Source organism: Anser anser (assembly GCF_964211835.1).
Source record: "Anser anser genome assembly, chromosome: 14".
NCBI classification, from domain to species: domain Eukaryota; kingdom Metazoa; phylum Chordata; class Aves; order Anseriformes; family Anatidae; genus Anser; species Anser anser.
The window spans coordinates 10,845,048-10,857,911 of NC_139735.1; the positions used below are offsets into that span (position 1 = coordinate 10,845,048).

General features: G+C 56.8%; 1 protein-coding gene across 2 annotated transcripts in view; it reads right to left on the bottom strand.

Moving 5' to 3' along the window:
* Window positions 1-12,864, bottom strand: part of STK10 (serine/threonine kinase 10) — a 48,199-nt gene that overhangs the window by 16,051 nt on the left and 19,284 nt on the right. Inside the window, exons 1-5 of one of the 2 annotated variants that reach the window (XM_083799285.1) lie at window positions 5,396-5,542; window positions 5,039-5,087; window positions 2,917-3,066; window positions 1,120-1,192; window positions 200-394 (exon numbers count right to left, since the gene is read on the bottom strand). In XM_083799285.1, coding sequence (XP_083655411.1) covers window positions 200-394; window positions 1,120-1,192; window positions 2,917-3,066; window positions 5,039-5,087; window positions 5,396-5,527 — 599 coding nt within the window. In that variant the 5' untranslated portion in view covers window positions 5,528-5,542. Of the gene's footprint in view, window positions 1-199; window positions 395-1,119; window positions 1,193-2,916; window positions 3,067-5,038; window positions 5,088-5,395; window positions 5,543-12,864 lie in introns of those variants that run through there. The other variant, XM_083799284.1, reaches the window with a different exon arrangement.

Here is a 12,864-nt window from a genome sequence, read left to right on the forward strand (position 1 = left end):
AACCCTACGCTAGGCTCTCAAATTAAACAGCACAGTGATAAAAGATTATTTTTTCTCTCTTGGAATACTGCACAAGCTGGAAGATGTGTGTTCCAGGCTTTGCTGCGCAGCTGCACCTTCCGAGGGGGAGCACTGCAGTGCGCATCACAAATCCCAGGGTGCCCCCTCCCAGGAGCTGCCAGCCAGGGCCCCCCCTCACCATTTGGAAGGGCAGCTGAGCGTGGGAGGGTCGGACTTGGCGATCTTCAGCAGGACTCGCATGGGGTTGAGCTCATGATGGGGCGGCTCGATCTGGGCCATTTCGATCAGCGTAATTCCCAGGGACCAGATGTCCGCTTTGTAGTCGTACGGCGTGTCCTTCATCGTCTCGCACATCACCACCTCTGGGGCCATCCTGCAAGGGGCACAGCAAGGAGCAGGGATGATGCCACAGCTGCTGCCATGCCTCTCAGCAGAGATAAAAAGTGCTTGAAATAATCTGCAGCATGGCACAAAAAATGGCCTTTCCTCCTAGCTCTGGGTTTAGGAAGTAGCAGCATCTTTTCTAAGGGTCATGGTCCAACCTCCTCCCTCTTCTGCAGACCAGCCGAGACAGCCAAAGCAGCCCGTGAAAACCCTCAGGCCATTGACATCTGGCACGGATGTTGCTTCAGACAATAAATGAATACTCGCCGACCCCGTTCCTTCAGCGACTCGGGTGATTTAGAGGTTGCATTTCTGGAGCGAGGCGTTGTGCTCATGTGCTTGGAGCTGCTTCAAAGCACACTCCACCACCCAGGCAGAGGGGAGCAGCCAGAGCACACACGCGAGCACATGTGCGTCCCTTGCTCCTCCGAGCCTGGAGCACGGCAGCACCTCGGGGCACTGGTGCTGTGCAATGCTCCCATGCCACCGATGCTCCTCACAGCTCCCTTCAGGCAAAGGAAACCCTTCCACATGCCAACGCTGGCCCAGGCTCCTTGTTAAAAAATCCTCCCGCCCATGCTTGGTAAGGCAATACGGACAAACACGCCCCAAACACCACCAGCTCCGTGTTTCTGAGTGTGCCTGATTTCCAGAAGTGAAGCCATCACACGGCTCCTTACGAACACGGCATTGCTTACCCATCAGGTCACTCACCAGTAAGGGGTCCCAATGAAGGAGTCTCGCTTCTGCAAGGTTTTCATGTTTTTGGCAGACACTCCAAAGTCAGCTGCAAAGAGCAGTAACATTAGATGCTGTAGGAAAACTGAAAGGCCCTTCTGAATTAGCACACTTGGCTGAAATGCAGATTTAAAAGCAAACACACATTTAAAGAAAGAACATGATACAATGTGCTGTTTCCTCTAAGCTGAGCATCAGAAATTCAATTTGCTTTTGGGTACGCAGCCACCAGGGACCTCTCCCTCCCATGTACGATACAAGGCCAGAACAAGCCACCCCTGCTGTAACCCAAACCCTACATATTTACGGGGAAGTTGAGACCTTTTCCACAAACAAAAGCAGCTCCATGACAAATTTCTCTCGGCACTACTATTTCGTAGCAAAAAGTCTCATTTTACACCCGAAAAACCAAAGCACTGTTATATTCTTTGCCTCCCTTTCAAGCCTGTACTGTGTGATGCCGTTCCCTGACTTTGTCCTCCTACAGACAGCTGCTGAAGCCAACCCAACCCATTAAGACCTGAGGTGGGTACTGAGCCCACCCCATGTCGGTCTTCTCTCCACGACATCCCTGGTGACCTTCAGAGGAGCTGCTGTCCATCCGCACCCTGGGCCCAGGGCTTCCCTGACTGTGGGTCCCCGTTGGCTCAACCCAGCAGAGCATTTCGTATGGCAGAGCACAGCCCATGGTCGCAGGAAGGTCTCCATCATCCTGGGAGGGCTGTGCTTGGGTTCCTGCTGTACAGGCCACCCCTGAGTCTCCATTGGCACCCACAGACACATCTCATGAACACCCACAGCTGCTTGCACCCCTTGGCAGGTTCTAAAAGGGATTTGCACCTTTCTGATCAGACCCCAAAGACAAAGCTGCCTTCTCATCCCCCAGCAGCTAGCTGGACATGAGCTGAACTCAGACCTGTAGCGAGTTGGCAAGGCCACCCTTTGGCATAACTCGCCCTGTCACCACCAGACCTGCTCTGGAGATAAGACGAATTCTTCCAGCTCCCAGCCCTGCCAGTTGGCACCCTTCACAGGATGCTCGGCAGGCCAAAACACATAAAAATCAAGTTCAAAACGTGATTAAACAAATTCATGAAAGAAAAAGTCCATCAAGGCTCTGGCTGGGGCTGGGGGGTGTCTCCTCTCTCCCGTGGTTTAGCGCAGAGCCCCCACACCACGGTGCTGTGCTCGCCTGTGTTTGGGGACATTCATCGCAGTGATTTCCTGATGCCAGCACGTGGGGTACACATGGGCTGGGATCCCCGAGGAGGGAGACACCGATGGCCCCTTTCCCATCTCCTCTCCCACTGACCTATCTGTGGGGCAGTGTGTTTGAGAGCTGACCCCGACTGCCTGCTCAGGACCAGGCAGCAGAGCTTCCACTCTTCCCAACCATTTCCTTCCCAACTGTCTTTAACCCCTGCCGGGTTACAGAAAGCAACATCACATTTCTGTTTGCAGCAGCTATTAAGAGAACTCCCCAGCTGAGCACAGCCTGATGGTGGATTCAGCCCCCCCCATGTAAAAATAAGTTTTTCCCCATCCTTTCCTGCCCAAGCTCAGCAGACAAGAGGCAGGGCTGTGAAACCCACGCACAGTCCCAGCCCTGCAGAGAGCATCCCTCAATCCCAGCCACATTTGGGCACAGCCGATTGCTGAGATACAGTGCCCACAGCAGCCTCCCGTGGCACCTTAGCATGAAATGGCCCCAAAAGCACCACCGTCACCGACGGCCGCTCACCGAGCGAGTGCCCGCGCCTCCCCTGCGCTCACCCAGCTTGATGTCCCCGTCCTGGGTGAGGAGCACGTTGCCCGCCTTCAGGTCCCGGTGGATGATCTTCTTGCTGTGGAGGTAGTGGAGGGCTTCCAGCATCTGGCGGCAAATCACTTGGATCTGGGGCTCGGTCAGGCCCCGGTCCAGCTCTGTTGGGAGAGGCAGGGCAGGTAAATGGGATGGGGATCTGGGCTGGGCTCCACCTGAGCAGCAGCAGGGCACGGGCTACCCAGCAGACCGTTTAAAAACTGCTGTCTGTGTGTCAAAGCAGCGGGAGACCAATGTAAATCAGCTCATTAGGGTAATTTATTCTCAAAGCCAACGCTGGCAGCTTGGAGCTGCTGGTTCACGGCTCCCTCCCAGGGATGCGCGGCCAAGCCGCTTGGTCCAGGAGCAGCCGATGGTGGGGATGAGAGGCAAGCGAGCCCGTGGGGGGACTGCAGCACGGTGAGGTCCCTGTAAGTTTGGCAAATGGGACCCTGCAGATGAGCTGGGTCCCACCCAGCACGGGGACACGAGGGGATGGTGCTGCACAAAGCAGGGAGCCGAGCTCAGCTGCAGGAGGCAGCGGGGCCAAATCCCAGTGTGTGATTCCCACCCACTGCTCCGAGATGGTTTTCTGGTGGCAGCAGGTACCAGCACACCCAGATCATCCCACTCTGTCCCTCCCTTTCTCTGGAGTTTGCAGGGACACGCAACCACTGGCACAACTGCCCTGCTGAGCTCTGCCTGGCTACCTTCACCACCTGAGGCCACTTTCCAAAGCAACGGCTCTGCCACCCAGCAAACCTCCAGGTGGTGAGCGTCGGCCGAGCCTTCCTCCCTCCCTCTGCAAGCCCTGGGCTGTGCATATACACCCTGTATGGTGGCCAAACGTACCACAGAGTGTGCCAAAAGCAGAACAAACCTCAGCTGACTCCAGCCACCTGAGCTCCATATCTGGGGTGGGGGCTGATGGATGGACCCAGCAAGTGGGCAACCTTCTGGTAACTCAGTTAATGCAGCCCCCAGCTCGTGGTGCCCCTCGGCTGGGAGGTGACAGCACTCAGCCAGGCCTGGCTCACAACTCCCCACGTGCCCTTCTCCCACCCCACCTCCCAGGTCCTCCAGGAACCGAGTGCCATGGCCCCAGGAAAGTGCCGAGGGGATTTTGGTGTCCCACGGGACAGGGCACTCCTGCTCAGGTTTTCCAGGGGGAAGGCGCTGCTTCCTTCAGCACTTCAGCACAGGTACTTTTACTTGCAGTGATCTGAACCCATCGTTAAGAAGTTCCCTAAATGAGGCACACATTTTAGGGGCTGAACCAAAACCAATAAATTTGGGTCCAGCTTCACTTTTCTTGGAAATAAAGAGAAAGTGACGCCTTAGGAAATATCTGAGGCCTGAAAGGGAATAACCCCCTGGAGTCATGGCTCTGGCCCAGGGGCTTCCCACAAATGGGAGCTGGGAGTTGTGCTGCCCTCCAGGAGGGAACATCACCTCCCCGTCACCTCCCCGTGTCCCCACAGCCCCGGGGTGGCTTTGGGGCACACCCACCCGCTCCCAGTCCCAGCGGTTCTACATGGAAGGGAGGAGTTAAAAACGGGAAGATTCCTGGAATTACTGCAAACTGCAGTTTGTTTGGATGCTTGGGCTGGTTCCCCAGATGACCGATACCATACGGAGAAGTCAGCAAGGGCATCCTGAGGGAATCACCACGATGGGTGCCTACATTCAGAGCCTCAGCCCCAGTGCCCTCCCCGGGGAGCTGTGGGAACAGGATCCCGAGCACCCTCAAGCCAATAAATATTAAAAGCCTCCTTCCCCCTTCAGTCAGACTCTCCCTTCTCCCCCATGCTTTGTGATCTGCTGATCCCAGCAGCATTTAAATCACAAAAGGACATCAAAAATAGCTCAGGAAACACCCAGGGGATGCCACACCTCGTGCTCCAGGTAAGAAAATATGCAAACTCATGGGAGAGAAACAGTAGCTGGAGAGGCTGAGCTGTCTGCTGCCTTCAGGTTAAACCTGGAAGCATGCCCAAAGCTGGATGCTCGTGGGCATCGCCCCGAGTGCAGAGCATGTCCCGGGCACGGGGCTGGGAGCAGCAGGGGCAGCACGGAGCGGAGCGCGGCACTCACCCAGCATGGTGGCATCCACCGCCCCTCCCGGGCAAAACTCGATCATGATCTGCGAAAACAAAGACAGAGGAATTACAGTCAGGGCTGGGTGTCCCCAGCAAAAGCCCGCAGGGTAGGGATGAGGAAACGAAAGCGTTCGTTTTGCCTCTTCCCCGCGTGGCAAAGCTGCCCCTTCACACCGTGCAGACCTCAACGCCTTCCTCGTGCCTCCCCGGGGGCACATCCCCAGCACGAGCCATCACCCCAGTCCCAGAGCCTGATCCTGCACAGCACCCAGCTGGGAGAGGCTGCCCGCAGCACCCCGGGGTGCAGAGCACCCCGCAGCCCCAGCGGCGGCACCTGGCCTCGCTGCCCTACCTGGAGGCCCGTCCGGAGCAGTCGCCCCCAGCTCCGCTCGCTGCGTTTGTTTACAACTTTTTTGATAGCATTTTGGAGCGAGGGCTGCTCCAGAGATGCGTGGCCTTGCCAACAGGATGAGATAGCTGTCATAGCTGGGAGCTGACGTGGCGGGGAGAAATCAGGCAGGATTTTGTTTGGTGAATAAGAGATGGGGAGGGCTGCTTGGGTCTGGGTTTTGTTTTTTTGTTTTGTTTTTTTTTTTCCCCTCCATTACTCAGTAGTTCATTGCTCTCTTGACTTTGAGCAATTTGAGGGAAAAATATGTCAATAAAGAGGTCGAGAACATTGGCCAGATTGTTGCTGTTTGTCTCCAAGGGACACGAGCAGAGCCCTGCCAGTCTCCCATGTTCGCCTGCCTGTCCCCACTTTTCCCCTGGCTATCAGCACCTCCAAGAGACCACGGCATGAAGCACTCAGGAGCATCAGCTCTTTGCAGGCACCCTTAGGCACTCGGGATGCAGGTCCCAGGGGGCTGAGTCCCTCGGTGTGAGACCTGGGACATGGCCCTCTGCGAGGTGCAGCCCCCCAGTCCTCACATCGCCGATGCACAGGCTTGCCCAGAGCACGCACCCATGTCCCCTGCTTCTGTGCAATTCGGTCGGATCCTTCCTCAGGGACAGCTCGGTGCTGACCCCAGATGGGGTCGCTCAGATAAGCAAAGGAAACAATTCAAACAGCCCAGGGTTAAGAGGGACAAGAGACACTTGACAGCCTAATGCCCTGACAAGCTCTTCTGTTCCTCGTGGCAGCGACTCGGGGCGACATACCGGAGAGGTGAAATGCCAGAGGTCGCCGTGAGGACGAGGACTGAATGCAGCGAAGGAGATGTCTACCAGCACGGCTCCCTGAGCCGAAACTGCCCTTCGAGGGGAGGTCACGTAGCTCAGCCCTGCTCCATCCGAGCTCTGCACCAGTGGCTGAGGGAGGAGGTCCAAGCTCCCTCTTTCCCATGGCCTCACCCTGCAGCAACGGGCGAGCCACAGCCCAGCCTTTCGTCCCGCAGTTCCTACACGTGGACACGGGAAATGTATTTTCCTGATGTGGGCTGCGGTGGAAGACTTTGTTCTGGAGAAGGGGCAGCAGGATCCGGCACTCCCTGCCGGGATGCAGCACACCTCCAAGCGTGCCATGAGAATCGGCCCCGGTCCAGAAGCGAGAGGGGAGGCGATGCTGAGAGGGGAACTGCAGACAGGTTGGGCAGCATTGCACAGGCACTGGAGGAGGAAGCCGAGAAGAACAACCAGAGGCCAGGAGCAGGGAAGCGTTTTGAGCAGCTGGGGGAACAGGCAGATGGAGAGAAGCAAGTGGGAATAGGTTTAAACTATTTGAAAACCAGGAGAACAAATCTGCACTGACTCAGAGCTGAGCACAAGTCTGGCAGGGAGGAAGCCAGCAGAGCCCTCTCGGTAACAGGCGATGTTGTTACCGCACTTTTTCCAGCTTGAGTTTATACCTTGCATCAGCATGTCACTAGCAAAGGCAAGAACTGCCTCCTGCCACCGCCTATGTGCTATGTGCTGGGGTCCCCACCCAAACGCAGCGCAGACCTGATCCCCTGTAAGCGCAAGCATCACCTCTCTGCACTGCCTGTCTGGCCTAAAACCTGTCCGTGCAAATTATCCTGCCTCATCACTGAGCCACAGCTGCAGCTTTACTCATCCCGCAGAAGCAATCCCTTCCTGCTCCCGCTGGAGCCAGGCTCCTCGGGAATCTCCTGCCTGAGGGGGAGTCCCTTGGTTCAAGCAACAGCCTCCCTGAGTTCAACCAGTAGAGGAGACCTGAGAAGAAGCTCTTCCATGCTACCAGGCTCAGCTCTCAAATCTCAGCAGCCTCAGGAGTCCCAAAACTTCAAGCAACCCAGTTCAAATCAGCTGCTAACACGGCATCCAGGTGACTCGGGTACTTCTGTTGCAAATGCTCAACAGTTTCACAGCTCTTTGTGCATCCCAGCTAATCCTTGGCATTCCCCAAAGCTCCTTCTGCAGATCCTCCAGCTTGTACCTTTACTTATTTTGGGGGAAACAGGGTGCAGACAGCTCAGCGACAGCCCAGCAGGGTGGGTGCTGAGGTCTCGTGCCCCGAGGCACAGGTGCCAGCACAGCGGGAGGGGGCTCTGGACACGGAGGCTGAGCTTCTCCATGGGGAAGGGCTGAGCATGCCAGACCCCGCTCTGGATCAGCGTGGGCTGCATTTCATCTCCATTGAGCTTCATTCTGGTTCGCAGTCTGGCGATGAGAATGTTAGGGAAATCAGTACCTCTGAAACAGCATGAGTTTATGCAGGCACAGTGGGCTGCAAGCCAGGCACTGGGAATATGGAAAATATGGGAAATTTAAAAATATGCATTTTCAACAAGGGCAGAGATGCCAAAGAATAATTACGGGTGTGGCTAGATAGTCTGAACATCCAAAAAAACGTAACGGGCTCGTTTCAACCCAGAAATCCTGATTTAAATAAATCCAACTCCCAATCCTATAGTTCACACACACAAACCTTCCTTTCAGGAGCAGGGCCAGTTCAAAAAAAGCTTTACTTTCAAACCAGGTAGGGGCACAGGCCTGGTATCTGCAGCATGCAGCCTTCTCCGCATGCAGGCTGGAGGCCTGCCGTGCAGGGAAAAGGCAGGGGAGCAGTCAGGTGGGACCTGACACCCAGGGTGGGCACCTTGCTGTGCTGGCTGCAATGAGGAACAAGCACAATATAAAAAAGAGCTGTTGGCAAGAGCCTGTGCAGTGAGGAGATGGACCCGAGGGCTGGGGCTGCGGGTTAATGCTTCACTTAGGGCTGTTTTCATGTTCCTTAATTCATGGGTGCACTACACCTTTATTTACATGCCTCCAAGGCACAGCTGGATCAGTCCTCCCTAGTGGCAGTGCTGATCTCGGTGCTGCACGTTGCCTCTCAGCCCCGTGCCAGCCCGGTGCCCAGCTGCCCTCAGCCTTCTCCCCACGACGGGTGAGACATGGGGACAGGGCTTGCTGCAGAGCCCCAGCACCACTGCACAGCACACACCTGGCCCCGAATTTACTCCTGCAGTCTTGTGAGCCACAGATTGGAGACCCATGGGGGTCTCGGCCCTGATGCAGATACCCTCAAAAGCAGCTCCTTCCAACTAACGGGAGCTGGGTGTGCAGCCGCATGGCCCAGGAGTTGGCTGAGAGGGGCTGAGCGCCAGCTGCGGGGTCTCCAGCGAGCAGCCTGGGGCAAACATCCTGTTTGTAACGACTTCCTCCATGCAAGAAATCCAGGGACTTCCTCAGCCCGCCTGCTGCACCCGCTCCGGAGGGGAAGCAGCAGCAGCACCAGCTCTCCCCCCTGCCTCCGCACCAAATGTATAGGTAAAAATAACACACCAGAAGTGCATTTATAAGCCCAAAGGCGGTTGCAAATGCATATCACAGGCATGTGCAGATATTATTCATCGTTAGCGCCTGCCACTGAAAAAAAGCAACGCCCGGCTGCCTTTCCACACAGCCAGAGCCCAGCAGAGCTCAGCTCTGAGAGCACGGCCAAGAAACCCGCCTGGTGCGCAGCTCAGCGGGGACGCGCGAGCTGCACGCACAGCAACGGATTTGGGCACCCGGTTTGCAGACGCAGGAAGGAGCCCGCCCTCCCAAACCTCCGTACCACAGCCCGAGCAGTGGGTCCAGCGATCGTGGTGTTCCCTAGAAGGATAAGCATATGTGTATTTGTATGAAAACACAATGTATTAAATTAAAGTGCTCCTAAAGATGCAGGTGTTCAAGGTGCACCGCGCGTTTTGCACAAGCAAGATGTGACTTTGGAGGTCCAACGTTGCGGCAGATGTTCCCTCCAGCCCTCTCCTGGGGCAAGGTGGCAGGGGGACACCAGCTTGGAAAATAAACACGCTGTGGATGGATCAGAGACCTTTGCAGCTTTGTACCAAAGTGTAAATGGCATCTCCTGCGGAGGCACTGCTGCCCCCCTGGGTAGGACACGGAGCTGGCACGCTCCTCCCAGGACGGGCTCTGCCCTGGGTGTGTCGGAACTCGTGGAACTTTCTGTGACATGACAAAGAGTGAGAAAATCTTATCTCGAAGGGTATTTCACCAAACACTGCGTGGTTGCCCGGGGTGGGACAGCTGATGTCCCTGAACTTTTACTGAGGTTTGCAGCTGAGGCAGGATTAAGAGGACACACCCTCAGCCAAGCTCCTTACTCAGCCAATTGGCATGTCAGAGGGCAGAGGCCCATGAACTGTTCCCTCTGGAACAGTGGACTGGAGAAATGCCTCTTCTAGTCACAAAAAAAAAAAAAAAGGGAAAAAAAAAAAGAAAAAAGAATCAGCTGGGAAAGCTGGGGGCAGCTCATCTCTGGCAGCAGTGGCCCGTGGGCAGCCAGGCTTTTCCCAGCAGCACACCAGGCTGGGCTGGGAGGCCACCGGGTCCCTCTGGGATGGAGGAGCCCTCGGCTGACAGCACATTTACTCCCAATGCACCAGAGGTTCTTGCTGTGGTGTGGCTTTTGCAGTTGCACATTGCTTGCACATTGCTTTATTGCTCCAGAGCACCGCAGCCACCTCCCTTCACGCTGTGCCCTGTGCATCAGCAGGCATGGGAGGTTTTCTGTGTCCCCAGGATCCTTCTGCCGCCAGACCCACACTGCAGGGCCCTGACACTACTTCAAAACTGAAGTTCTTCAGCAATTTCCTCTGCAATCTGCAGGGAAGGGCTTCATTTGGTTTGTGTAGCTGACTGCCTGCTGCTGGGAAGAAGGCAACATGCAGCACCCTGCACCCCGTGCTGCCACCGTCACCCGCGTACTGTGGTGGCGCTGCCCTCCTGCACAGCCACCAGCTCTCCTGCCTTGTACTGCTGCAGAAGGACCAGGGGAATAAGAAATGTGTATGTGGCAGAGTAAACTGCTCTGTTTATAGACCGAGTCACTAAAGCAAAATGCTTTTCAGGTTTCCCCATTGCCAGTGATCCCACCCTTTCCACCTTCCCTTTTCTCCAGGATGCTGAGTGGGCACAAGGCTCCCACGGCGATGCTGTAGCTCAGTTTTTTCCATCTCTGCTTTCTCAGGGTTTCCTTGAGTCTGCCCACCCTGACCTGCCTGCCGGCAGGGATTGGCACGAGGACGGAGCCGGCAGGCGTGGGTAACGCCGCGCAGCAGACCTCGGCGCGGGCAGCGCCTTCCTGGCATGGCCCACCCGCTTCCAGGAAAAGCAGAAGAAAAGGCAAACAGCGGAGGGTGGGGGCAGAGCGAGTCGGAAGAAATCTTTCACATTCAGCAGAAACACAACAAAAGGGAAACAAAGAGAGAAAGGAAGAAAGAGCCTGAGCAAGTCAGAGGCTCCAGCTGCCTCCAGGCTCTCGTGGTGCAGAGGAGCTGAGCTGCCTGACATAAAGGAAGGGCGAGGAGGGTGCAGAGCAGGTAACGGGTTGCCACTGAGAATCCCAACGCCCTCGGGCACTGCTCCACTTCTTTCCTCCCAGCACACCCAGGTGAGCGACTCAAATTCCACGCTCACGCAGGAGGTGTGGGGCTGCACGGCCTGGCTCAGCCCCACAGCCAGCCCCTGCTCGCGGCTGTCCCAGGAGGCACAGGGGGGAAGGAAGGAGCGAGACACCCCACGACACAGACTTCTACAAAGCTGCTTTTCAGCCTGCAGCGAGAGAGCAGACCCCTCTCCTCTGCGCGGGGACTGCCCAAAAAGGGAAGTCTGTGACCTCCTCCCGCCGCAGCGTAGGCAGTCCCGAGCAGCATCACCTCGGGTAAAAACCGCAAGGCCTGTGCCACCGCCCGAGCTGAGCAGAACACTGCCTTGAGCAACTTGCTTCTGCAGCTGCAGAGCTTTTTCCCCCTCGCTGCCAGTCCCTGCTGCTATCCATGCAGCAGGACACGGGCTGGGGACATGCACGGGGTTGGTCCCCCCCGCAGAGCCCCCAGCCCTGCTCCGAGGGGCAGCCGGCCAAGGGCTGCGCTGCAACCACAAAGGCTTCAGCCCCGAAACCCGGCACCGCCCTTCCGCCACCAGCAAGGGTGTCGCAGCCTCCGGCGCCTTCCTCCCCCTTCTCCAACCCTGCTCTGCACAGCAAACGCACAGGCGAGCCCCCACCCCACCCTGCTGTGCGTGGGGAGCCCACCTGGGGAGCACAGTGCCCCTCTGTGAGCCGCCCCAACCCACCAAAAACATTTCCTGGCCTCGGCGCAGGACAGAGCCTCCCTTCAGCACGGCCAGCCCGGGGGTGACCGACTTTCCCGGAGGCTCCCCACGGAGCCAACCCTGGCACCGTTTCACCCTTGACAAAGGATGACTCTCCTGGCGTTGGAGGTGCCGGGGGAGGGACAGGAGGGATGGAGGAAGCTGTCTAGACCTCCCCGTCTGCGATGAGGTTCGGGGAGCAGCGGCACATGGGGCGCAGGCGAGACAGGCTCTTCCCCAGCCCTGTCAGAGCGGGGGGAAGCAGAGGGCCCAGACGGTCCCCAGGGCTTTTGGTCTCGACTCAGAGGCAGGGATGGAGCAATCCTGAAAAGCATCCTCCTGCAGCCCTCGGGGCTGTTTCCAGAAGAGCGGAAGGTTTCCTCCTCTGTTCCTTTGACAGTCATTCAGCGGGCTCTGAATTCCAGCTTTCCGAGACATTTTTTTGATAACGAAGTCACCCAGGAGCTTGCTGCAGCTGGCGTCCTACACTGCCTCTCAGCCCTGTAACACACGGCATGGAAAATAAAGGGCAGAGATGCAACAGCTAGCTGCTTTCTCAAACTCTGCTCATTACTGCAGCTCTGCGAGGTCTCTGGCAGGATCAGGAGCATCTGGGTGGGGACCAAGATCTGCACAAAACACGTGGAGAGGACACCGCTGGTCCAGACGCACTGGCAGCAGCAAATACAAGGTGGAGCAAGGAGAACATTGATGGCCATTTGCCCCAAAGCCACCCAGACAAATGACAGATGTGGACCTCAGGAAGGCACAGCTGATCCCATCCCCTAGGCTGGCAGGCTGAGCCCGTCCTCGTGGCCCCAGAGAAAGCTGTTCATGACCGCACACCTCCAAGTGCTGAGAAAGGAGCTCGAGCTGTGACCAAAACAAACCCCACAGGACAGAGCTGCTCTCCGTCGATGGAAAGAACAAAGCGATATATTTAGGCACAGAAACCACATTTAGCGACGGTCAAAGGGCATGTCCTTTACTCTGTCTGGTTGACATCTGACCCAAGTTCCAGCGGTTAACTCTGAAGCTATGCTGCTTTGCAGGCTGGGAGAGGAGATGGGAGCGGTGACTCCAGGCCAGCCTTCCCAAAACGGCTGTGGGAGCGCACACAGCCTGCCTCTCCCCGTCACACAGGGGCAGGTGCGGTTTTTGAACATCGTTTGGCCCCATCTACCCTCCCCTTCCAGTCAAGGGTTGTGCTGCTCGGCGAGGCTTTATTTACAAGCACATTGAGCACCCATCCCACTA